This window comes from Rhinoraja longicauda, chromosome 13 (assembly GCF_053455715.1).
Source record: "Rhinoraja longicauda isolate Sanriku21f chromosome 13, sRhiLon1.1, whole genome shotgun sequence".
Taxonomy (NCBI): Eukaryota; Metazoa; Chordata; class Chondrichthyes; order Rajiformes; family Arhynchobatidae; genus Rhinoraja; species Rhinoraja longicauda.
In genome coordinates this window covers 32,045,933-32,070,879 of record NC_135965.1, presented here as the reverse complement: position 1 = coordinate 32,070,879, position 24,947 = coordinate 32,045,933, and the positions used below count along the sequence as shown (strand labels likewise).

The 24,947-nt window shown below is 41.0% G+C and overlaps 1 protein-coding gene across 2 annotated transcripts in view; it reads right to left on the bottom strand.

Moving 5' to 3' along the window:
- LOC144599625 (rho guanine nucleotide exchange factor 4-like) overlaps positions 1 to 24,947 on the bottom strand; it is a 322,645-nt gene that overhangs the window by 252,168 nt on the left and 45,530 nt on the right. For both annotated transcript variants that reach the window (XM_078410740.1, XM_078410743.1), the window contains exon 2: positions 21,250 to 21,285. In XM_078410740.1, the coding sequence (XP_078266866.1) occupies positions 21,250 to 21,285 (36 nt within the window). The remainder of the gene's footprint in view (positions 1 to 21,249; positions 21,286 to 24,947) is intronic.

The window sequence follows — 24,947 nt, the reverse complement described above, 5'->3', positions numbered from 1 at the left end:
GGTTGTCTAACTTACTATTAATACTCGACATATTTCAACTCTTCCAGTTTGATATTATTTTCCTCAGCCACAGATAGTTCATCCTTCTCATAATTCTTATTTCCAAATGAAATATAGAGAGAATAATGAAATGATTCAGAAAATATCTGTTGCTGCTTCTCAACCATGTTACCATGCAATCTCTTTTCCCAATTTACTGTTATTTCTTTATCATTGCCCATATTTAAGTTTAAGGATTTAATTTCAGACTTAGTTTTTTCACGCTGAAACTATCTGAAATATTTGATCATGTTATAACCACCCTTCTCCAGAACATTGATTAATTCTGTCTCACTACACAAGACCACATTTTAAATCCTGTTCCCTGGTTAGGTTTCACAAAGGGTTGTCTTGATAATCTCTCTTGAATATACTCGATTCAGTCATCTTCAAAACTATTTTTGTAAATACAATTTGTTCAATTTGTGGGCGACACGGCGGCACAGCGGTTGAGTTGCTACCTTACAGCGCTTACTGCGCCAGAGACCCGGGTTCGATCTCGACTATGGGTGCAGTCTGTACGGAGTTTGTACGATCTCCCCGTGACCGCATGGGTTTGATCCAAGATCTTTGATTTCCTCCTACACTCCAAAGATATACAGGTTTGTAGGTTAATTGGCTTGATATAAATGTAAATTCTCCCTAGTGTGTGTAGGATAGTGTTAATGTACAGGGATTGCTGATCGGGGCGGACTTAGTGGGCCAAAGGGCCTGTTTCCGCACTGTATCTCTAAACTAAACTAACCAGTCCATAAGAAGATTAAATTAATGTATTATTAAAGCAGCCATATTCATTACATGTTGCTTCCATTTCTTGATTTATGCTGTATCCTATATTGATAGGAGGAGTTAGGAGTCCTATAGATGACCACCACCAGTGACTCCTTTCCATTGCCCAAATTGATCGCAAACTACGATCTTGTTTTGTTTTACAATCTACTTTCTTAAGCACACATTTGCATCTTATACTTGTGCATCCTAACATGACCCAATGTCAAAATTTCCCTGAGCATTCCTATGGATAGCTTTCAGACAGCTCCATGATAAAGGCACCATGCAAACGTTTTTTTTAAAAGTATTGATCAATATAATAATTTTTCTTTGCCCTCTTTAATTCTCTTGGAAGATGGCATTAACCAAGTTACAGGGGTGAACTACTGTGTGAGCAAAGGTTTCATAATATTGTCCCACTGTGTCCTCATTTGAACCAGTTCCAAGGTCTCAAAAACATACAATAGGCAAATGTCATTCAAATCTAATTTGGAGTTTCATAAATCGGGATCTAATGCAAAGGAGACAACTAATTATTCTGATGATTTTCAGGGAGCAGCAAGCTGCATACACTTACCCATTAGACCTGCAGATCAAATTGCAATCCTGCAGAAATGCTTTAGCAGTCATTTAAGCCATGCTCCAGGCTAAACCGGCTCACTAATCAAATAGCTTGTCCATGAATATATATTCAAAAATATTCAAAAGCAATAAAAACACAGAGTCTTGTTTAATGATTGAAAAGAGATAAAAAATAAACTACTTAAAAGCAAAAAGTATCTAAAATTAATTTAAAAAATCATACAAATTAACCCAAGCCATGCAAAGAATAGAAATGATCTAATATTTTCCCATTTGCCTTCCAACTGTTCTGTTGCTTGAAATGAATGGAATCTCTGAACCTGCACAGGTGGAACAGGCAAATTTCCCAATGTAAGCAAAAGGAAATTATGCTCAGGAAATTCAAGACTTTTGCATTTGCGCCTTGAATCGTGAACCTTCCGATGTTTAGCTGGAGAAATGCTGGCAGTCCTTGCAACTCTGACTGTTTTTCCCAGGAAAACCTTGACTATCATTAGTATGGTGTGTGTGCACAGTTTTGTAAAAATTATATAGAAACAAGAGGAATCATTAAAAGAGTCAAATTATTTTTGGAATGATGCTAAAGATGGGAATCTATAATTATAAGGAGAGAGTTGAGATACATTATCTGATCTCACATACTAAATACATGAACCACATAATCTATCTGTTAGTTGTGTTGGTTGAAGTTTCAATTTTGGTTGGAACAATTACAAAACTCTCCTGCATTTTTTTAAAGAATTTGACATATACTTTACTTGAAACCTTGCTTAAATATCCCAACAGGCGAGATATTTAACATGCTCTCACTATTGGGCTGATGTTAGCCTAAACTGTGCATGCAAAAATCTCATGTCCTACTTCCTCTGTATCTTGTTTTTGAAGCATAGCATGATATAACACTGGAAGCAGTTAAGCAGAAACCACAGCGTTAAATATTTATCCTTAAATGATGCTATGAAAGCCACAGCACCATAAAGAGAGAACAAAACCATTCATTGATTGATTCAACAATTTGCTGGAGGAACTCAAGCAGGTCAAGCAGCATATGTGGGCGGAAAGAATAGTCGTTGTTTCAGGTCGAAACCCTACATCAGGACTCATTGATTGTGGGTCACTCTGGAAAAGATCTAACACAGAGAGAGCGGGCTGAATAATTGATTGTATTCAATGGGTCCATTTATTGCCTGGTATATTTTTGTGATACACTACTCAGTTGGACCTTTAAAACTCCTTGAAGTTTTGTTTTCTTTAAAGGAAATTGTTTTACTTTGAGATGTCTGAACAATCTTCTAATGCAAAGATGGTGGGCCAGAGGTCCATGGAGCTCTCACCCCACCCCACCATCCACCCTCAATCACCACTTTCTATGGCTTAGTTTCACTTTCACTCGACTTTCCATAATAGCTCAGATCAAAAACGTGCTTTATCACTCAAGTGCATCACACTGTAACTCTATTTGCTGGGCCATAACAATGAAAAATGGATAGAGGGTTAAAGGCAGGTATTGTTAAGCACAATACCAGTGGTGAGTACTGCAATGATAACATTTACTTTGCCAGAAACAGTGCACAAGATGAAATCACTGATGAAGCAATACAACATGCAACATTTTCACTGTGATGCAAAACTTTGGCAAGAGTCACAAAACAGTACTTACCTCAATGAAATGTGAATATGATCAAAATATGCATTGAAACAGGAGATAATCTGAACTGGATTTAGTGAACACGCAGCCACTGTGTTTGTCATGTAGTCAAATACTGTTAAATAATATTATAAAACTATCTCATCTAAACTGACACGAAAGAGGAACGAACCAGCAAACTTTACAAGGGGATGCTTATGTGGCTAATGTGTGGAAGACAGCGTGGCACTCTGCCAATGAAAAAAGTATTAAGATTTCCAAAGCTTTATATTATTTTTATTTTACAACATAGAATTGGGCCATCCCTCCACTGCCCATGCCAGCCAGCTCTCAGACCAATCCTTATTTCCCAATTATTTCTCTGTAACCTATTCTCTCTTTCCTCCCTGACTCTCATACAGCGCATCTACACCAGAGATAGCTTACAGAGGCCAATTAACCCAACAACCAGCATGTCTTTGGGATGTGCAAAGAAACCAGTAGGGTAAAACCAAGTGATCACAGGGAGAACATACTAACTCCACACAGATAGCACCTGAGGTCTGCATCAAACCTAGGCTACTGAGGCTGTCAGGCAGCAGCACTATCTGCTGCCACCGCGCTGATCGATTGGAGTTAACTGCAATGTTATAGGTCAGGCCACACCAGAGGAAACAATGCTACCTTGCGCTGTGTATATGAGGGTTGTTATCGTGAAGAGAAAGATCAAAAAACAATTCTGCTACTACCATTATTAACGCAATGTCATGGCTAATGATGTCCTAGCTCAGCTGGTCAAAACTTTGCTCGACATCTGGGTGAATCCACAGATGGACAGGTTCAGCTCACCTTCCACTCGGGCTGTGTTAATATTATGTGGGTGAAATTGCTTTGCTTATTTCCATCCATCAGAACCACCAGTGGGAACATTTTCCCATTGCCTGACAAATTCATGAGTCAAGGAGAAACAAGAAACTGCTGGTTTACACATCAACCCGAAACTTCCTGATCACAATGTAATGCTATCTGCAAATGGTGAAACAAAGTTTGCAACTGGTAAGCACAGTATCAGAAAAGTCACACCCACACAATGAAAAAAGTTGCAATGCAACATCACGAAGGGAGGTACCATTGCAAAAGTCAACCTATCAGTCTGAAGATAATACTGGCCACTGCTATGAAGATGGCAAACTTTCCTAAAGATGATAAGCAAATGCGACAAGTTGGATTTCACCCATATTTAGTTGTTACATGTGTGCTTATTTAATTGCTACTGTCAGATTGGAAGGGCAACAAAAGTGGCATAAATTGAGACAAGCTTGCCCCACCAAAGTGTTGCTGTGATTTATGCATTTTAAGAAACATGAGAACCCAATCTGTTTGTTTCACACACAGCTGCTGGCTTGGCAGACAGACCACTTTCATTAGCCACTGATCTATAGGCAACAGTCATCGCTTTACAGCAGCAGCCATGGAGATGGAGCTCGTGAGGAAGGGAATTCCAATAAACAGGCCTGTGAGGAAATAGAGGAGGGGAAAGGGGAAATAGCAAATAGGTCTCCTGGGAAGACACCTCCCATCCTAAACTTGGATAGGGCCTATCAATCAATATTCCTACCACTGGGCTGTAAGCTGCCCAAACAAAATATGAGATGCTGTTACTTCAATTTGCGTATAGCATCACTCTGACAATGGAGAAGACCCAGGATAGAAAGGTCTGTGTAGGAATGGGAAGGAGAATATAAGTGTCCGGCAACCGGGAGATCAGATAGGTTCAGGCGGGCTGAGCGAAGGTGTTCCGCAAAACGATCGCCCAGTCTACATATGGTTTCGCCGATGTATAAGAGTTCACATCTTGAACAATAGATACAGTAGATGAGGTTGGAGGAGGTGCAAGTGAACCTCTGCTTAACCTGAAAGGAGTGTCGGGGTCCCTGGACAGAGTCGAGGGAGGAGGTATAGGGACAGGTGTTGCATCTTCTGCGGTTGCATGTGAAGGTACCTGGGGCGGGGGTGGTTTGGGTTGGAAGGGATAAGTTAATCAGGGAACGATCTCTGCATAAGGCAGAAAGGAATGGAGATGGGAAAATTTGGCTAGTAGTGGGATCCCGTTGGAGGTGGCGTAAATTTCAGAGGATTAGGTGTTGTATGCGACAGCTGACGGGGTGGAAGTTAAGGATGAGGGGGACTCTGTCTATGTTGCCTCTGTCCTCACTCGACTCTGTCCAGGGACCACGACAGTCTTTTCAGGTTAGGCAGAGGTTCAATGCACCTCCTCCATCTCATCTACTGTATTCAAGATGTGGTTAATCCAACTTTTTGTGTTTATCCCAAAAAATCACTGGATTATTGTAAAATGCTGTCCAATTTACATACATATTCCAGAGAAAAAAGCTGCCATCCCGATGTAGTCCCATCCATGTGTGACAGAGCATTGTTTACCCTTAAAAAGCAAAGAATTATCAATTATTAATTATTAATTAAGAGTTATTAATTATCAAGAAGATGGCTCACCAACACTTCCTCAAGAACGCTGAATATTCTGGCAAATCAATCTAAAAAACTCACTCTACAGTTTTCTTAATGCAAAATATTTGTGTGCAATACTTAAAGGAATGTAATCGAAAGCTTGATCTTGAAATGTGATCAGCCTTTTGTGCACAGTGCAGGCAGTTTGCTCAATTAGGTTTGAACCCTGCATGCGCATGACGCACGTACACAAGGAGGTTCCAAATATGTGCAATAGCACCAGTCCATGTGCAATCCAAGTTTTGGCAACACTTGTGCAAACTTTGTTTGTAATAGACATGGTGTGGAGATAGCATGGAGTGCTCACACAAAAGCGGATCTTAACACGCAGTGTTAAGCAGTTGGAGCTTGTATCTACATTACCTATAGGAACGCAGTTCACTTGGTACGGTGCTGTTAAATCCAAAGTATGTTCTCTTTAGGGTTTTTATTCATGCCCATCACACTCACAGAGTAGGGCCTTTCCATCTTCCACTACCAGTATAACATCATCAATCCCTTTCTTGATGATTGCCTGGTCTGATTACAACTCCCAGTAGCTGATTTCTTCCACTCACCCGACCACCTTCTGCATATCAGTTTCGTAACCTTTTTATATGACCAAACAATTTCTTGCCCCTGAGACACCAAATTTCAATAAGAATATGATGCTAAGATTTTAAAAAATTCTAACATGTTACACTACCAGAAAGAAACTCTGGTCACAAGACAATTTTTTTTCCCACCGGGTGGCGCCACCAGCATTGGCTGCCTCGCCAACAGTTCTGTTTTTGTTATTTTAAGTATGTGTTCAAAGTATGTTTTATTGTTCCTTGGTTTGTTTTATGTGGGGGGTGGAGGGGTGGGAGTTGGGGGAAACTTTTTTTCCATCTCTTACCTCCATCCCCACTGCGGCCTAACATCGAGGAGTTGGCAGCCTTTCCTGAAACCCAGCGCTCCATGCCACCGGCGCGGCGCGGACTTTAACATCGCGGAGCTGCGATCGATTGTGGAGAGCTTCAACTGCAGGGCCTGTGGACTTTGACATTGTAAAGGCCATGGTCTCTGGTAAGAAGAGGCCGACTCGGGCGCTCCATGCCGTGGAGAGAGTTTCAACCGCCCCGATGCGAGAGTTTCAATCATCCCGGCGCGAGGGCTTTGGACCATCGGGAGGGCTTCGGACCGTCGGCTGCGGGGGCTTCGATCAGGGGCCCCAACTGCAGATGGTTTAACAGCCCCGACCGCGGGAGAACAAAGAGGAAGATAATTGAACTTTATTACCTTCCATCACAGTGAGGAATGTGGAATCCGCTGTGCTGGATGTTTATGTTAAATTTTATGTTATGTGGCTGTGTGTCTTGTTGCTTTTCACTTGGTATGGCTGTACGGTAACTCAAATTTCACCGTACCTTAATCAGTACGTGACAATAAATTGATCTTGATCTTGAAATCCTGAAATCTTGAAAATTGGTCATTGGTCAAGGATAATCATGAATTGACCAAAAGATGGCTAACTAATGATTGCTCACATGCTACTTTTGGTAGGGTGGTGTTTTCTTCTGCGGGCAGGAAGAAGATATGGACAAGGAAAATCATAAACCAATATGCATACTCAATAATGCATAGTTTTGTCAATGGGTTGCTCACTACTGGTAAAGAGAAGAAGAAGAGGAAGTGTAGAATAACAATAAGACAGAATTGTCAGCATTTTCAGTGCTGGGACCTCTGTTGTTTGCGATATATATGTAAATGATTTGGACAAATATGTAGGTGGACCGATTAGTAAGTTTACAGATGGCACAAAAATTGGCAGATGGTGAAGAAGATTGTCAAAGGATACAACAGGATATCGTTCTAGTTGGAGATTTAGGCAGAGAAATGGCAAATAGAGTTTAATTCAGACAAATCTGACGTGGGAGTTAAATGTATGAGGAAAGTATAAAGTAATTGGCAAGATCCTTAGCATCATTGATATACAGAGGCCTCTTATGGTGCAGGTCTGAATCTCCCTGAAAATGGCTAGACAAGAGGAGAGTGTGGTAAAAAGGTCATGCAATGTCCTCATCTTTAGCTGCTAGGGATTTGAGTAAAAAATTCATAAACACCTTGCAGCCGTAGGATTAAACCATATCTGGAGTATTGCGATCACCGCATTACAAGAAAGCTTTTGTGAGGGTGCTGACAAGTTTCACCAGGATGTTGCCTGGATTAGAGAATAGTAGGAAAAAGGAGAGGCTCGACAAATCTGGAGTGTTTTCTCTGGAACATTGGAGCCTGAGGGACAACCTAGTTGGAGGTAATCAAATTATGGAAGAAATAGACAGGATAGATGGTCTCTTTCGCAGGATAGAAAATGTCAAATACTGGATCTTCTCCAAAACTATTGGAGAGGAATCCTTGGGATAGGATTTGCTCCCATTGGAAGAGAATGGAGAAAAGGAATAGGTGCCATTTCAGGTCGGAATCCTTCTTCAGTCCATGTCAAAACACCACCTATTCCTTTTCTCCAGAGATACTGCCTGACCCACTGAAGTAATCCAACATTTTGTCCCTATCTTCGGTATGAACCAGCATCCGTAGCTCCTTCCTGCACCTACTGTACTGTTCTGTGATGCATTTTCTATAAAATTCCAACTGGAGTTTTGATTCAATAGCCTGAGATGAGAAACAAGCAGGCTCAATAGTAAAAGGATTTACACTTGGGTTAAACCCAACTCTTCTCATGCCAGCTCTATTTTGATTATTCACAAATAGAAAGTTAAACCATGACTCTCCACCCCACATCTCACAGTGATGTCTTGAAGGATGCTCGTGGCTCAGCTTCTGTATTCCCAATACATGTTATTATTCCATTCTGATGAAAGGTCTTGACCCGAAAATTTGACTATTCCTCTTCCTATGCTTGCGACCTGACCTGCTGAGTCCATCCAACATTTTCCATTTTTATTTTAGATTTCCAGCATCTACAGGGTTATTTTCAATTTTCACATTTCATCGCTCTTTGGTTTTACTTCCAAATGGTTGAACTTTTGGTATCCTTCATCATTTTATGGAAATTGGGGAGAAAATTGTGCCAGAATAAATAATAATAATAATAATAATAATAATAATACATTTTATTTATATAGCGCTTTTCATATACTCAAAGACGCTTTACAGAGATTTTGAGAACATAGGGAAATGAATAAATAGATAAATAAGTAAATAAATAAATGAACAGAGAAAGGAGACAGAAGGTGAGGTGACCTTCAGTGGTTGAAGGCAGTACTGAACAGGTGAGACTTCAGCGATGTTTTGAATGTGGTGAGTGTGGGGGAGTCTCTAACGGTTTGGGGTAGTGAGTTCCATAGGGTGGGAGCAGCGATGGAGAAAGCCCTGTCCCCCCAGGATCTGAGTTTAGTCCGGATGTGGGGGGATAGGAGATTGGCAGCGGCAGAGCGGAGGGTGCAGGTGGGAGTGTGCCTGTGGAGAAGGTCGGTCAGGTAGGATGGGGCCAGGTTATGGAGGGCTTTGTAGGTTATGAGGAGGATTTTGTACTGGATTCTCTGTGGGATGGGGAGCCAGTGGAGTTTATAAAGGACGGGGGTGATATGGTCACGGATCGAGGTGTGTGTGAGTAGACGGGCAGCGGAGTTTTGAATGTATTGAAGTTTATTGATGATTTTTGAGGGTGCGCCATAGAGGAGGCTGTTGCAGTAGTCCAGACGGGAGGTGATGAAGGCGTGGATGAGGGTTTCTGCAGCTGTGGAGGAGAGGGATGGACGGAGACGGGCAATGTTTTTGAGGTGGAAGAAGGCTGTCTTTGTGATGTGTTTGATGTGTTTGTCGAAGGAGAGGGTTTGATCAAGGATGATTCCAAGATTCCGGATGTGAGGTGAGGTGGATACTGGGAGAGTTCTCACAGTTGTATCAATCCCATTATCTGCGACAAGATATACTTGTTGTAGAGAGAGTGCGATTTAGGTTCACCAAACTGATTCTTGGGATAGCAGGGCTGTCATATAAGGAGTGAATGGGCCATGTTTACCAGAGTTTAATGAAATGAGAGGAGATATCACTGAAACATATAAAGAGCAATTGACGGACATTGGATTTCTTGTCTTAGCATGGAGGGCAAGAGATTTAGGAAGAGATGAGGAGAAATGTCTTCATTCAGAGAGTGGTGAACCTTTCGAGTTCTCTCTCACAGCAGGATCTGAAGGGCAAGTCACTGAATATATTTAAGGAGACACAAGATACTTCATAAGAATACAAGAGCAGAGGAGCAGGAGGAGTGGGCCACCCGGCCCCTTAAGCCTTTCAATGTGATCATGGCTGATCTGCCTCAAGCTTCAACTCTTCCGTGACACTGTGACAGTTCCTCACAGCCTTTAATTCCCTGATCTTAAAAAAAAAAATCTACCTCCTCTTCAAATACTCTCAATAATCTAGGCTTTACAACCATCAAAGGGCACAAGGAGGCAGCGGGCACAGGATATTGAGGCAGATGATCAGACATGATAGTATTGAGTGGTGGTTCAGCTACAAAGGGCTGAATAACCTACTGCTGCTCCTATGGTTTTAAGGCTTTTATGTTTAAAAGTCTTGTAGGATAATGATAACTATCATAATGACAACTATAAAGTTGCTTTATAGTTGATCAATATTAGCTATGAAACTGAGGATAATGTTTAAAAAAGCCCCCAGAGAGAAAAAAAAAAGAAGGCCTTGTTTTAGCATACCAACTAAAGAAAGACTCTTCCTGTGGCAGTCACTTTGCTCAGTTTTAGTTTGGCCGGGGTTGGAGGGTGAAATATTCCTGGCTAGGGATGAACCTTCGGACCGAGAAATGAAATAGCTATCATCAAGCCAGCTTTAAAATGTTGGAGCAATTCCTTATTTATGGTGTAATCGAACAACTTTAGGTTCATTTTTTTGGTTTTATATGGAAGGACCATGTAAAACTAAAACAATTAGACCAAAGAATAAACAATTTTCCTTTGGATCAAATGTAACCAGAAAAACTTTAAGGGTCAAATACCTGAATGCAATCAAACTCATCTTGTCCATTTAATTCTTAAAATAATCCACACCTGCTTGAAAGCATCACATTATGATGGGCACGGTGCCACCTCAGAGTCTGTAATGACTCAACAACACACAAAGGAGAAAGGAAGTATGCCCATCCTGAAACCCGTCCCTCGTGTGATGGCTCTCAATGCACAATTGGGGTTCCGGTTCCAGAAATTGCAAAATCGCTCTTTCAAAAATTAGTAGAGTGGCATCGTCCTCAAAGGTGACTATCTCACATGGAGAATTTCACACAACACTCCCTAAACTCGGTCAGATTTTTTTTGGGGGGGGAAGGGGGGTGGAGAAGGGGGAGTGGGGGAAGATTATTGAGACAGCACCCAAAATTTAAAAAATGAAAGTCATTTTGCTCATCTCAGTGGGGGGAAAAGAGACAAAAAGATAAAAAAAGACCATGTCAGATCTTAGCCAGTCTGGATGAGCTGGATAAGCCGGGCTCCTGCCCTCAGGCTTGCAACTGATCTTGTCAGCACCTTGACCTAACAACAGCTGTAAATCTGAGAGGAGCTTTAATTCCCACTTCTACCTCAAAGAGATTAAGTCTGCAGCTACTACAACATCGTTAGATGCAAGCACTTAACATACCAGCATTCATTTCTATGTCTGTTCATCCATTATCAACATATACATTTTACAGAAACTCCATATCCTTGCATCGAGGTAACACTCCAGGCATCATGACAACTTAATGTGAGTTCTTAAAGTAAATCTCCACAGAAATTAAAAAGTTCCCGATAAATTATTTTAAAAGTCTTTAATATCTGCAAACATTTTTTTTTGTGGTCTCTTCAGCTGGTTGCCAGTTGCAAGTTACAAAAAATGACTGTGATGTTATAGCTGTATTCTGTGTCTTTGAACATAGAACGTGATATATTGCCACTCAAAGAAAATTATACATTTTTGAAAGACAGGAGAATTGAACGCTATGAGGAATTGAACCCTGGTGCATATACCCTTTAATCATATTGAACGGAATGGTAAGCTTGAAGGGCCAGGTGGCCTACCCTTGCTCCCATTTTCTTGTCAAACGTTTAGGTCAGGATTAATAGGTTAAGAGCTGTGCTCATTAAGGGTAAGGGTGTCTTATGGAAAGGCAAGGAAACTAAGATAACATTTTTACAAAGTAAAGTTGTTAAACATCAACTGAAACATAGCAGAGAAATCCTAGCACTAAACTTCAGAGCAGATATCAAGGTGCTAAAAAAGGTGCAGAGGGGAGCGATGAGGATAGCAACAGTTACAGGGAAGACAGGTAAATGTTATTCATGTAGAACGTTTAGCCTAGAAAAAGACACAATGGTTCAGATCTTGATCCGTCGTCTAAAGTCTAAAGTCTTTATTTCAAAGATGTTCTCCTTTGCTCTTAATGTTCAGTTCTACCCCTTGAAACAAATGTGGCCTCAGGTCCTGTGACAGATCTGAAGTTCACAGGAGCCAAGACATAATTTCCTGGCATAATTCCCTGGAATCCCAACAAGACTAGATTCCGATTGTGGATTCAACACGGAATTTAGCTTTCTTGCCCAGACCTCGCCTCTCTGCAGTGCACACACAGAAGTCCGGGATTCACTGATGTTTAAACGCTAAAATGTTGAGTGTCCCCTGTGTAATTGTTGATAATAGCCAGCAATCTCTAGCTCAAGATGTTTCAGTGACATATATTCATATACAATGAATGTCGAGCCAACAAAAGAGGTAGTTTTCAATGAAGGCCTTAATTTGGATAAGAGGTGAAGTGGCAGAAGACGAAGAGAAGTTGTTCTCAAGTAGAGTCGAGTGTTTTATGATCATTTGTCCTAAAATGTAACAATGAAATTCTTTCTTTCTTACTGTAGCACAAGAGAAATGTAAACATAGTATTCAGTCGACAGCATAATAAACATTTAAAAAAAGCTCAATATATGGAAACAAACAAAAAATATGGCGCTTAGACAACGACAATAAAAGCAATGCCCCCACAAGTATGGATCCGATAATCTGAGTTGGGGATTTGCAGGATATGTGAGGAGAGACTGAAGTTACAGAGATAAACAGGAACAATTCAGGACCAGAAAATCAACCAGCTTTTGAATCAATCTCCTTTCAAGTTGTTTACTCTAACCTTATGTCAGCATCCAAGAAAAATTACAAAGCAAGTTTTTAATTTTGCAGACATGACCACAGAATATACTTGACTTCTGTTTCGATATGGATATGTGCTCCTTTAAAGCTAGTAAAACTACTTTGAAGTTAAATAAATACAGTGGGTTCATAAACAGGTCAAGAAGCTACAGATACTGTTTGTTCCCTGTGATTGCATTTTTTCTGCCAAGTATGGAACATAAATTTTCATTAGATGTATATAACATCTAAATTATGAAGGAGATAAAGATTGTTTGGTAATGTTTTAATAACTTAATTATAACATAGAATGAGAACTTCCTGGTCACAACCCTTAATTCCTGCTCTCCAATGTAAATTCCAATGTCAAATGTTTCTGTTTTATAGATACATAGATACATAGACAATAGGTGCAGGAGTAGACCATTCGGCCCTTCGAGCCAGCACCGCCATTCCATGTGATCATAGCTGATCATCCACAATCAGTACCCCATTCCTGCCTTCTCCCCATATCCCTTGATTCCGCTAGCTTTAAGAGCTCTATCCAACTGTCTTTTGAATGCATCCAGTGAATCGGCCTCCACTGCCTTCTGAGGCAGAGAATTCCACAAATTCACAACTCTGTATGAAAAAGTTTTTCCTGAACTTGACACCATTCAGATAATAATCTGCCTTCCCGTTCTTGCCACCAAAGTGGATAACCTCACATTTATCCACATTATACTGCATCTGCCCACTCACACAACCTGTCCAAGTCACCCTGCATCCTCATAGCATCCACTTCACAGTTCACACTCCCACCCAGCTTTGTGTCATCTGTAAATTTGCTAATGGTACTTTTAATTCCTTGATCTTCAGCCACAACGTAGTTGTCTTCTTTTGCAGCTAGATGGCATGGAAGAGCAGTTTTCCAAAGTTATTTGCCCTATTGTATCCAAGACATCATGAGCTGAATTATGTCTTTAAAAGTGGATGGATTAGAGCCATACAAGATACTAAAATTGCAATGCTCAGAATGGTGGCAGCACGGTGGCGCAGCGGTAGAGTTGTTGCCTTACAGCGAATGCAGCGCCGGAGACCTGGGTTCGATCCCGACTACGGGTGCTGTCTGTATGGAGTTTGTACGTTCTCCCCGTGACCTGCTTAGGTTTTCGCCGAGATCTTCGGTTTCCTCCCACACTCCAAAGACGTACAGGTCTGTAGGTTAATTGGCTTGGTAAAGGTTAAAAAAAATTGTCCCTAGTGGGGAGAGGATAGTGTTAATGTGTGGGGATCACTGGTTGGCGCGGACCCAGTGGGCCAAAAGGGCCTGTTTCTGCGCTGTATCCCTAAACATGAATTGAACCACCTCAAACCACATCCACTTCTGGTTTTAAGACCAATCCACTCATGAAAACTGGGTGTTTAGTTAAAAACAATAATGTTGTTGGAATGGTCATTGAAGGAGGCCATGAGCATTGAACCTACAAAGGTTGTAAGGTCAGAGGATCGAGTCTATTTCCTCCAGACCGGACAGGCTGCCCTGGAAACTAACCAGCTCAATAATAATTGGCTTTCTCTCTCTTATCTCCCTCCATTCTCCAAGCTACCCGAGCATTATTGGAGCCCCCCAAATCCCATACGCTCATTTTATTTACAATCAGAACACCACACAACTCCTCTCCAAATGCATTCAACATTCAGGGCTCTCTTCCCGAGATGCCAATCCCATGCCAAAATCTGGTCACCATCCTGTATTCAGACATCCATGTCCCTCCCACACTCCACCTCCCACCACCTCCAATAACATGATGTTGCAGGCATCCATTCACTTCAACCCTCAAGATTTCTTTCCCTCCTCCAACACTACTCTTTGCCTCTCTCAGGATTTGTGACACAAGAAAACCACCACCATGGCCCGAGGCCTGTCAATTAGACAGAGTGTGGGCAGTAAACTCACTTTACAGGATGTGGGTGTCATTGGCAAGACCGATGTTTATTGGTAGGAAAGATCTGCAGATGCTGGTTTCAAATTGAAGAGAGACACAAAATGCTGGAGTAACTCAGGCAGCATTTCTGGAGAGAAGGAATGGGTGACGTTTCGGGTCGAGACCCTTCTTCAGACTGATACGGTTTATTGGTGCTTTCTTTGCAAGAAGTGATGGATTGTGGTGCAACGTGAAGCTGTTGTTACAAACCAAGGCTCAAAATACATTTACACTCGAGTTGCGAGTAGTCTCTCACAAAGGCAAATGGCAGGGCATTAAACCTTGGCCTTGCCAGCAACACCATTCTGTAAATGAACGAATGCCAAAGTTGCATTCCATAGTAACATGGAGCAGCTAAGATGTAAAAATATATTCCCAAGCCCATTATTATTATTATCTCCCATCAGATATTAAAAGCAACTTCTTTGAAAAGGCCTATGGACCATGAAGTTGGGAGGAATCTGAGAGAGCCAAACATTCAATTTAACATTCTGTGGTGAAAAATTGCAACCTAGCTGACATTCTATCAAATTTGCTTTTGTGTGTTTTAAAAACTCAATGTGTGAGACGAAATCCTTTTCAAAAATAGGAGATTCATGGCGAATCCTAAAACAAAAATCCAATAATAGTTCTTTCCAGCACACAGTGTTCTTTTTTCACATTTGATAAGCATTCCCACCATTAGTCAAGATAGGGTTAAAGATGAATGGATGAAATAGTTCAGGTGATTAAGCATGCCGATGATCTGTAGTTAGATGGTTTAAATAATTGCAGTGTTGGAAGCAGATTTGACTGTTTGCAAGCCCTCTAGGTAGAATACGCATGAGAAGATACATTACAGCCTGGGGACTAGTACATGCTTGATCCAGTCACCAGATTTCTTTCATTTTTTCTCAAGTCTGTAGATTGAAGATGATTGCCTATGTGCCTCAATCATAGAATCATAGAATCATACAGCACGAAAACAGGTCCTTCAGCCCAACTCATCCATTCCGACCAAGATGCCCAATCTAGGCTTGTCCCAAATGCCTGCATTTAGCCCATATCCTTCTAAGCCTTTCTTATCCGTGTACCTGGCCAATTGTCTTTTAAATGCTGATATCGTATCTGCCTCAACTAGCTCCACCGGCAGAGCGTTCCACCTACCCACCACCCTCTGAATGATAAAAGGTTTGTATTAAATCTTGTCCTTCTCGCCTTAGACATCTGTCCTCTTGTTTTTGATTCCCTTACCCTGAGTGAAAATTATTTTTCTACACCTCTGTAAGATCATCCCTCAACCTCCTGTGCTCCAAAAAGTGAAGTTCCAGCCTGCCCCACCTCTCCCGATAGCTCAACCCCTCAAGTCCTCGCAACATCCTTGTAAATCTTGTCAGCACTCTTTCCAGCTTAATGACATCCTTCCTAAAGCAGGGTGACCAAAATTGAACACAGTACCCCAAGTGTGGTCTCACCAACAACTGTGCAACTGTAACATAATGTCCCAACATCTATACTCAATACCCTAACTGAACAAGGCCAATGTACAAAAAAAAGCCAATGTACTCCACTCCTCACCGTTTCTTTATAAATGTTGCCAACCTTTCATTCCTCTATGATCTCATTGTTCTCCAAGATGTGTAGGGGGAAAAAAACTGCAGATGCTGGTTTAAATCGAAGGTAGGCACAAAATGCTGGAGTAACTCAGCGAGTTAGGCAGCATCTCTGGAGAGAAGGAATGGGTGACGTTTCGGGTTGAGACCCTTCTTCAGACGGATGAAGTCTTCTTCAGTCTGAAGAAGGGTCTCGACCTGAAACGTCACCCATTCCTTCTCTCCAGAGATGCTGCCTGACCCGCTGAGTTACTCCAGCATTTTGTGTTACTGTTCTTCAATGTTATCCTCCAACAGTAACTACACTCCCCTCACCTTAACATTAGTATTAATCTGGGCTATAATCTTTGAAACATTCCCCAAACATCTGATTCTTCTCCATTAAGATCTTAAAACCCACCTACTTCATCCAACCTGATATCTCTTTTTTAGCCGCAAGAGCAGCAGGAGTTGGTCTGGTTCTTTCCCTAGGTTTTGCTTTCCAATAGTTAGATCATCTCGTCACCCAAAACCTCCATCCCTTGGAGCAGCTGAACATCAAATCATCAACATCAAGGCCAAATTCTCCAAACAAGAATGAAATTAGGCATAGAAGCCTGGACCAGAATGTTCTGATGGAATCACATGAATCCAGTCAAAATCTAATTGAATCCAGTTTAAATTGAAATTGAAGTTAGGATAAGGATAGATTCTAATACTCCTTAAACCACGCTAAATGGTGAGGACCCAACATTGGAAAAGGCAGGGACTGGGTACTGATTGAGAATGATCAGCCATGATCACATTGAATGGCGGTGCTGGCTCGAAGGGCCGAATGGCCTACTCCTGCACCTATTGGGGGCGTGGCTGTCATTAGGGGCGTGGCTGCGTTCTGCAGCTGCGGCTCACCGGCAGTCTCTCTGTCTTTTTTTTTGTTTTTGTCTATTGTCATCGTTTAAATGTATGTTTTGATCTATTTTTAACTCTGTTTATGTGGGGGGTGGTGGGGGGGGGGGGGAAACCTTTTTTTCCAATCTCCTCCTCAATGGAGATGCGACCTTTATCGTGTCGTATCTCCGTTCGCGCTACGGCCTAACACCATGGAGTCGGCGGCCTCCAGCTGGGATCGACCTTGAAGACTCCGGTCGCAGGGCCTGGACTTACCATCTCAGAGGCTTCGGCCGTGGGCCCTGCAGACCACAACATCGGGAGTTCGCAGGTCCCTGGCTGGCGACCGGCTTTCGGGAGCTCCAGCCGTAGCAGCTTCGACTGCCCCGGAGCGCGAGGTTTGATTGACCCGCTCGCAGGCCCTTCATCGCCCTGCGTGGCCTGGCCGCGGCACTTTCCATCGCCCGGTGGGGGCTCAGGACCTTCATTGGCCTGCTCGGCTCGGCCCTGGGACTTTCCATCGCCCGGTGGGGGCTTCAAAAGTCAGGAGCCTCGATCGCCTCGTGGCACCACGGGAGAAGAATGAGGAGGAGATAAGACTTTTTTTTGCCTTCCATCACAGTGAGGGTGTGCCTGGAGCAATCACTGTGATGGCTGTTTGTGTTAAAATTGTAATTGTGTGTCTTGTGTTCTTTATTGTCTACTGCCGGACCCTGACGCTATTTGTTCGCCGCTTCTCCGTCAGGACAGTTCGTCTGTTTGTTTTTATGTCATGACTGTTTTGTAAAGTGTCTTTGAGCACTTGGAAAAGCGCTATATAAAATAAATGTTTATTATTATTATTATTATTGTTAGTGCATCATATCCAGCTCCCACCAAACAGAGGTTCTCATGCAGGCAACACAGCTTGGTGCTGACTCAAAGCTGGTATCAGCATTCCCTTACTCGTTAAATGATATATCATATTCTCTCAGCTCAGAGACTGATGGATGAATTCATGTCCTCCAACTGAGTTTCCAAAAAGACATTTTGCAGACATTATTCAAGCTTTTAGTAGTAATTGTGATTCATTTTCTAATTCCAGGTTTTAAGTTACATTTCCAGTTCGATGAATCAGTTACAAAACTTGTAAATCATTGCTGGGCACTCCTGCTAAAGCATTGTTTTCAAATCTTATAGGAACTGAAATAACAGGAGAGCATAACTCCTCCATGCCATTACCAATGAAGGTGGTATTGCACATTTGTTACTTAGTTTTTCATTCACTACTACTGCTATGTTCTGAGCCTAGCTGCAGCTTATGCCATTGGAGACTGGCGTTGTACGCATTAAATGTAGCAGAAGGCTGTACACCTGCAATGGATTTTGCTGCAGGTCTCATCATCTCAAGGTGATGAATGCTTTGGCCTTCATGCTATTCTCTCTCACAGTCACTTGTTAAAGGTTAAAATGCCACGCTCTAGTCGCTAAACTTGCTTCACTGGTTGTTATATTTAAATAAACGGTCAGATGTCATTGGCCTGACCTCAAAGCCTGGCCTTCAGTTAGCAACTGGTCACATTCCATTCTGAAGCCAGCTGTACAGATTATATTCATTGCAAAATTACTTTCTCTAGATGACAATGGAACTAAAGTAGCTTTAAAGAAGTAAAGTAGTCTAAAGAAATAAAGAAGATGGAAATGGGTTTGCAAGTCTATTGAGAAAGAGTATAATGAAAGACAACTTTGCTTGAATGTTTGAAGGTCATTGTGGCCACTGAAGAATATTTGGCTTGGACTTCTGTTTCTATAAACAAGGGATTAGAGTACTCGTGTGAAGCTACTAAAAAGCTATCAAGAGATTCAAAAGGACCCCACATTGCTGCTATCACTGCTATAACTGATTTTTGACGTTGTTGGGATTGGATTTGCAACTGTTTTAGTGGGAAGCTTTTCCAAGAATAGAGGCTTCAATGTCTTTTCACAATGCCAGTGTGGGAGGAAACTGAAGATCTCGGAGAAAACCCACGCAGGTCACGGGGAGAACGTACAAACTCCTTACAGTGCAGCACCCGTAGTCAGGATCGAACCTGAGTCTCCGGCGCTGCATTCGCTGTAAAGCAGCAACTCTACCGCTGCGACACTATGACCAATCAAGATATTTTAATCTGCATTTCCCATTTCCCAGTGTTCCCATAATTTCAAGAGCAAAAAAGATAGATTGCAAATGGCCCAACAATTGGACAAGAACTACAGATAAAGGTTTTCCAAACCCTTGCCACCCTAACCTGCAAAACTCCATGTGCTGTTACATGTGCCACAGCACGACCGTCACATTTCCCGGTATGTGGTAATATACGGTATTTAAAATACAACAACTAACCGTTTCTTGCGCAGTTGTGATCCAGTGGCAGAACTATACGAGCAATTTTAGGAGCCCATAAAATGGTTGAAATATAGATGTCTGGTCTTGGAATTTGCAGATTTGATGATAAATTTTCCAGGGAAGCCAAAACATAACTCTACCTCTACAGCTAACCATTGTGCCCCAGAAGTGGTTATCAGCAAACCATTGCTAATGCAAATAAAAAAAGGTAATTTCTAACTAAAGGCAGTTGCTTAAAGTTTTATTTCCAGCGTTGCTGAAATGCGCACTGGGTAACAAAACACTGGTGAACAAATGGAAAACAAAGACTGGCCAAGTAAATAATAAATGAACAATTGCAGACTTTCAAGACATGGAGAAGATGGACATTCAAAGCTGGATTTCTATGGACACAAGGAAATAGAGGTCAAAATTGCAAGGATAGGAAATTTATGGCAAATATCATGTATAGCAGAACAAAACAGGGAGAAGCAATGCAGAGAAAATTGACAAAAAGTTCGAAAAAACAAAGTGAATTGTGAGAAAAAAATAGCTAATTAATTCAAAGGAACCTTAGATACACATAATCGTATAAAGTAAAGGAAGGATAGACTAGGGATAATGTAGAAAATCTTTTGATTTTGTAATTGAATGAGGGTTTTATCAAAAGAGGATGAGTGACAAATGAGAGGAAGAGAGAATAAAAGACAATGAATAAGGTAAAAATAAAAGATAGAACAGTGATGACAAATGAGTTGGCATGAAGCTCAGTCCAGGTGAATTCCACACTCCAATCTGAAACAGGGCTAAGCTGATAACTGCAGGTCAGTCAATCAAATACCAGTGGTGGAAAATCTAATAGAGAATGTCATGAGTTGTAAAGCACAAATGTTTATTGACAATAAATTATATTTGACCATTGCATTTGTTTATTTCTGTTAAGTAGCAGATGGAGTTGAAGATTCCAATTTAAAAAAGGTTTCCAAAAAAAATTGATTTGCTTGATTAATAGAAACATTTGGTAATTTGGAAAGGGTTTTGGAGCAGATGACAGTGATGAGAGGATGTTTTGTTTTGTATTAGTTACCCCAAACAATAGTATCAGGAGTATTACAATTCTTTTAAAAAATAAAAAAATGCAGTTGAGAATAAAAGTGCAGAATTTTCGACTTTTGTGGTCGATACAAAATATAACATTTAACTACATGATAAATTCTGAGTCAGTTTGTGATAGACATTGGCAGGACATATTAAACTAAGTAGTGATGAACTATAGAGAGGCAGCATAACCCAAATTATACTAACTGAGGGTGTTCAGGAGCAGAAAGTAGTACTATTGTGGACGTGCAACCTTGTATGCACAAGGTGAATCTCAATAGCAAACATGAGTACCACATCTGAATGGTCTGTGTAGATCACAATCTGCAAAGCACCTTTACTGAAGAGCTTGAGCATGCACTTTTAAAGTTTGGACTCAATCCCTGTAGTGCTGAATAAATCTGTTTTTATAAGATCCTTCACACACTGTAAGTGATTATTTTTATCAGTGAAAGTAAATGATCACAGAAATTGGTGCCTATTATACCAGACTTTACACTAAGTAACTCCCAACAAATTTGTCATACTCATTACAAATTTTGACAGCATTTCAGCGGAACTAGGTGCACAAAAGCAACAATTGGTTACAAGTAGGTTAAGTAGATGAAGGCTATTGCATCAGAACTTGCAGAACACAAGACAACAACAAACTCAACAGTAAAGGAGAAAAAACAGTGTTCTTACCTTGTGCTGGATAACTGTGTTTCTATCCAGTGCTCTCTGTGGGAGGAAATAAACCATGTCAGGTTTTCAGAAAAGACGGATAATTGACTGAAAAAATTAAAGACAATATAGGAACATTGAAAATTTACAATTCCCATTTTTACTTTCAGTGTCATGATCTGCCTTGACTTTATCAAAGTGCTTTGTCCACACCATGTTTGGCTGTTGGACTCCATTCGGCATACATTTTGACCAAAATATTATTTAAGGTTGAATATTCAAGATTGTGAAGACCTTTAGTGACAAGGCAAAGAAAAATAAAATCAGCTTCTATTTATATATAAAGAAATAATAAGTCCTTTATAATTAACATACCACATTAACATACCATATTAAAATGGGGAAAAAAATATGCAGGGATCAAAAGATTAAATACCATAACTGGGAAAAGCTGTTTTGCCCCGTTCCTCCAGCCCATCATAAAATATCACTATACGTGCACCCAATTACCTTAAAACACAATTACTGTCGATATGTCCGTAAAAATCTTCAACCATTTGGTAATGAGATAAGTTTATCAGTTTCTGGTTAAAGGAAGGTTTTCCTGATCTTCAATCCATTCCACGGGATCTTTAATATCCACCAAGGTTTAGATTAACATCAGGTCCCAAGGACTGGAACTGCACTGCTCCATCTATGTAGTGTGAATGTATATTTTGTGCTCAAGACCTGGAATAGGGCTTGAACCAACAACTTTCTGGTTCGGAGGACAGAATGGTGCCATGTGAGCCAAGGTGATGCTCTGAAGGAATGGTTTGCTTGTAAGCCAAGGCTCCTTAAACTGCCTCAATTATGAACAAACGCAAAGGAAGATACCAGGGCATAGAAAGTATTTATTTGTCAATTCAGCCAACATTCTCAGGACAAAGGATTCTTACAACTAGCAGCTGTTTCCACTTCATGGCTGGAGCTGGGTAGACCCAGACTTGTCAAGGACACAAGCTGTCTGAGTAAGATAAGGGAAATCAATTTTATCGAGTGTTCTCAAAATAACTAGTATATGCAGTAGAACAAAATAAAGTAGCATTACTAGCACATGAACAAATCTGGCCCAACAAAGTAAAATAGTTCTCTCTTTACTGGTTCTCAGTGCACATGCTGAAAGTGATTGTCTCTTAAAATTGTCACTTGCAGCAGTATGAACCCATTGATTTGGCAGGTGCTGAAATAGATGCAAAAGTGAGGACTATCTTGGGTAGATAATGATTGTAATTGCATGTGCATCATCGTGGGAAAGTTTCAGAAAATTAAAATCAGAACTCAACAAAATGAATCTGCATGTTTGAGATGCGAGAAATGAAAAAAAAAATCAGAAAGTGATCACAAAGGTTAAAAGTCTGAGAAGAAGCTTGCTGTGACAACAATGTCACTGATTTTCAAAATATAGCAGATTGGTAATACCTGATGACTGAGGAACACCACTGTTGATCGTTATCTCATTGAGAATAATTACTAGTATTCCCTAGTCAGACAGCCTTGTCAGAGAGATGATGTGGAAAGTTGATCAGGATGCTCACAATTTTAATAAATACTTCTCGTGGATTGCAATCGATTATCTCTAATTTTATACCAAAATGGTTTCACTGCTTTAGATTTAGATTCACTGCTTTAATATCTTTAGATTTAAGGGATACTAGACCATGTGGACCCGTTGGGCCCAAACCTCTCCTGCATTGGTGCAGCACCTGCTCCTCCCCCTCCCCCCTCGCCCCCTCCTCCCCTCACCATACCCTCCCCCTCCCCCCCTCCTCCCCCCCTCCCACTCCCCACCACTCCATCCCCCTCAACCCCCTTTATCCTCCCTCCTCCCCCCTCCTTCCCTCCTCTCCTCCCTCCTCCCCCCTCCCTCCCTAGGAGATAGATTTAAACTTTAAAATGTGAATAACTTAAAAAATATAACACCGATTTCAATGAAATTTCTTCCATTCACACCAAAGGGACGATGGTGAGTAAGGTGGGCCTAAAATTGTCGCACTATCGTGTACCATTTTGGCTGTAGTTCAGGAATAAACAAACAAACAAACGAGAGTTTTAGTATATAGTTGTTGAGAGCGTGCGAGATTGAAATATAAATTCTGGTGGGACCTGGCAGATGCATTTGCAGCCATTCTCAGTGCAGAGTGGATGTGCCAACCTAGCCTCCTATTGAGATTCCCACCAAAACACTATTCAGCCAATATGATTCACTCTATGTTACATCAGTCTACATTACCATCACATAATTCCCCACCACTAACACTACAACGTTGCATCTCTTGCATTACAATGAACTAGAAATTCAACTGGACCAGCCACATAATCACTGAGGTAGACAAGAGAAGGTCAGCTTTTCCAAGAATCTAAAGACATCAGTGATGAATGTTATAATACTCTCTACTCTCCTGGACAAGTAGAACTCGGGAAACTCTCAAGAAGCGTGGCACCACTCATCAGCCAACTTAATTGGAACCCATCCACCATCTTAACATTCCCTCCCTCTGCCAACAGCACAATGGGTACAAGTGAACTGGTGGTATACACCAAGGATACTCCAATAGTTCCTCCTACACCCAATATCTTTCTCATAATTTGTACATTCAAATAGGTACATGGAAAGGAAAGGTTTAGTGGGATAAGGACCTAATACAGGTAGGGAGATGGGACATCTTGGTCAGCATAGGCAAGTTGAGCTGAAGGGTCTGTTTCCATGCTGTATGCTCTATGACTCTTAAGTAGCACAAAGGGAAGCATGTGCACAGGAACATTACCATTAGCTGGTTGCTCCCCAAGTCAAAAGGATACTCAGCATCCGAAGATGGAACAATATTGCTGTTTCTTAAACATCGCTGAGTCTACTTTTGAACCTCCACCAAACAGCATTATTCACCTGAAGCTTAAGACTCTGGTTCACTGCTGCCGTCTCAATGGCATCTAGGCCAGGTAATGAATGCTGGTCTTGCTCACATCCCAAAAATGAATGCATAAATTAAAATGTTAAACACCCATGCTTTTTTTTTCACATGGCTTCATGTAACCTGTTAAGTTCACTTGAGAGAGATGATGGGATCTTAGCTTCAAATCTGTTTCAACAAATTGAAGGCTTCAAAATTTCTGCTTTGGATTTATTTTTTATCTCTTAATGAGGGATGTGGTGGAATGTTGCATGTTGTGCAAATTAATATTGCGCTTTTAATATTGTGGACCTCGATCAAGTTTTTTTCTAAATTTTATCAGGCCAAAAAAAATTTGACAATATTTGTAGTTCCATGCTGAACTGCTCGCATTTTTCATTGTAAGAGCCACAAACTTTAGATTATCCATGTGTATGCAAAGATACTATACTTGCAGACCACCCTTTAGAGGGGCTTTGGTATCTACATTCTGATGTTAGACTCTTCATGGAGCCCCATTGTGGAGCCCAAACTTGCTGCATTCATCTCAGTACATACTCTGGGGAATCTGCTAACTAACCTCTACATGACTAGATATGGCACAGGATATTGAGGAATAGCTTCAATGGAAAACCATCTTATGAATTAATTGAGTTGAATTGATTGTTTTAAATGACTTTCAGGGTTTTATTATTTTTAATAAATATTTTGATTTTATATTTTTTGATAGATTTTGAATATTTCTGAACTCCAAGGAGCTTCACAGGCGTTTGACAGGCTTGAAACCCT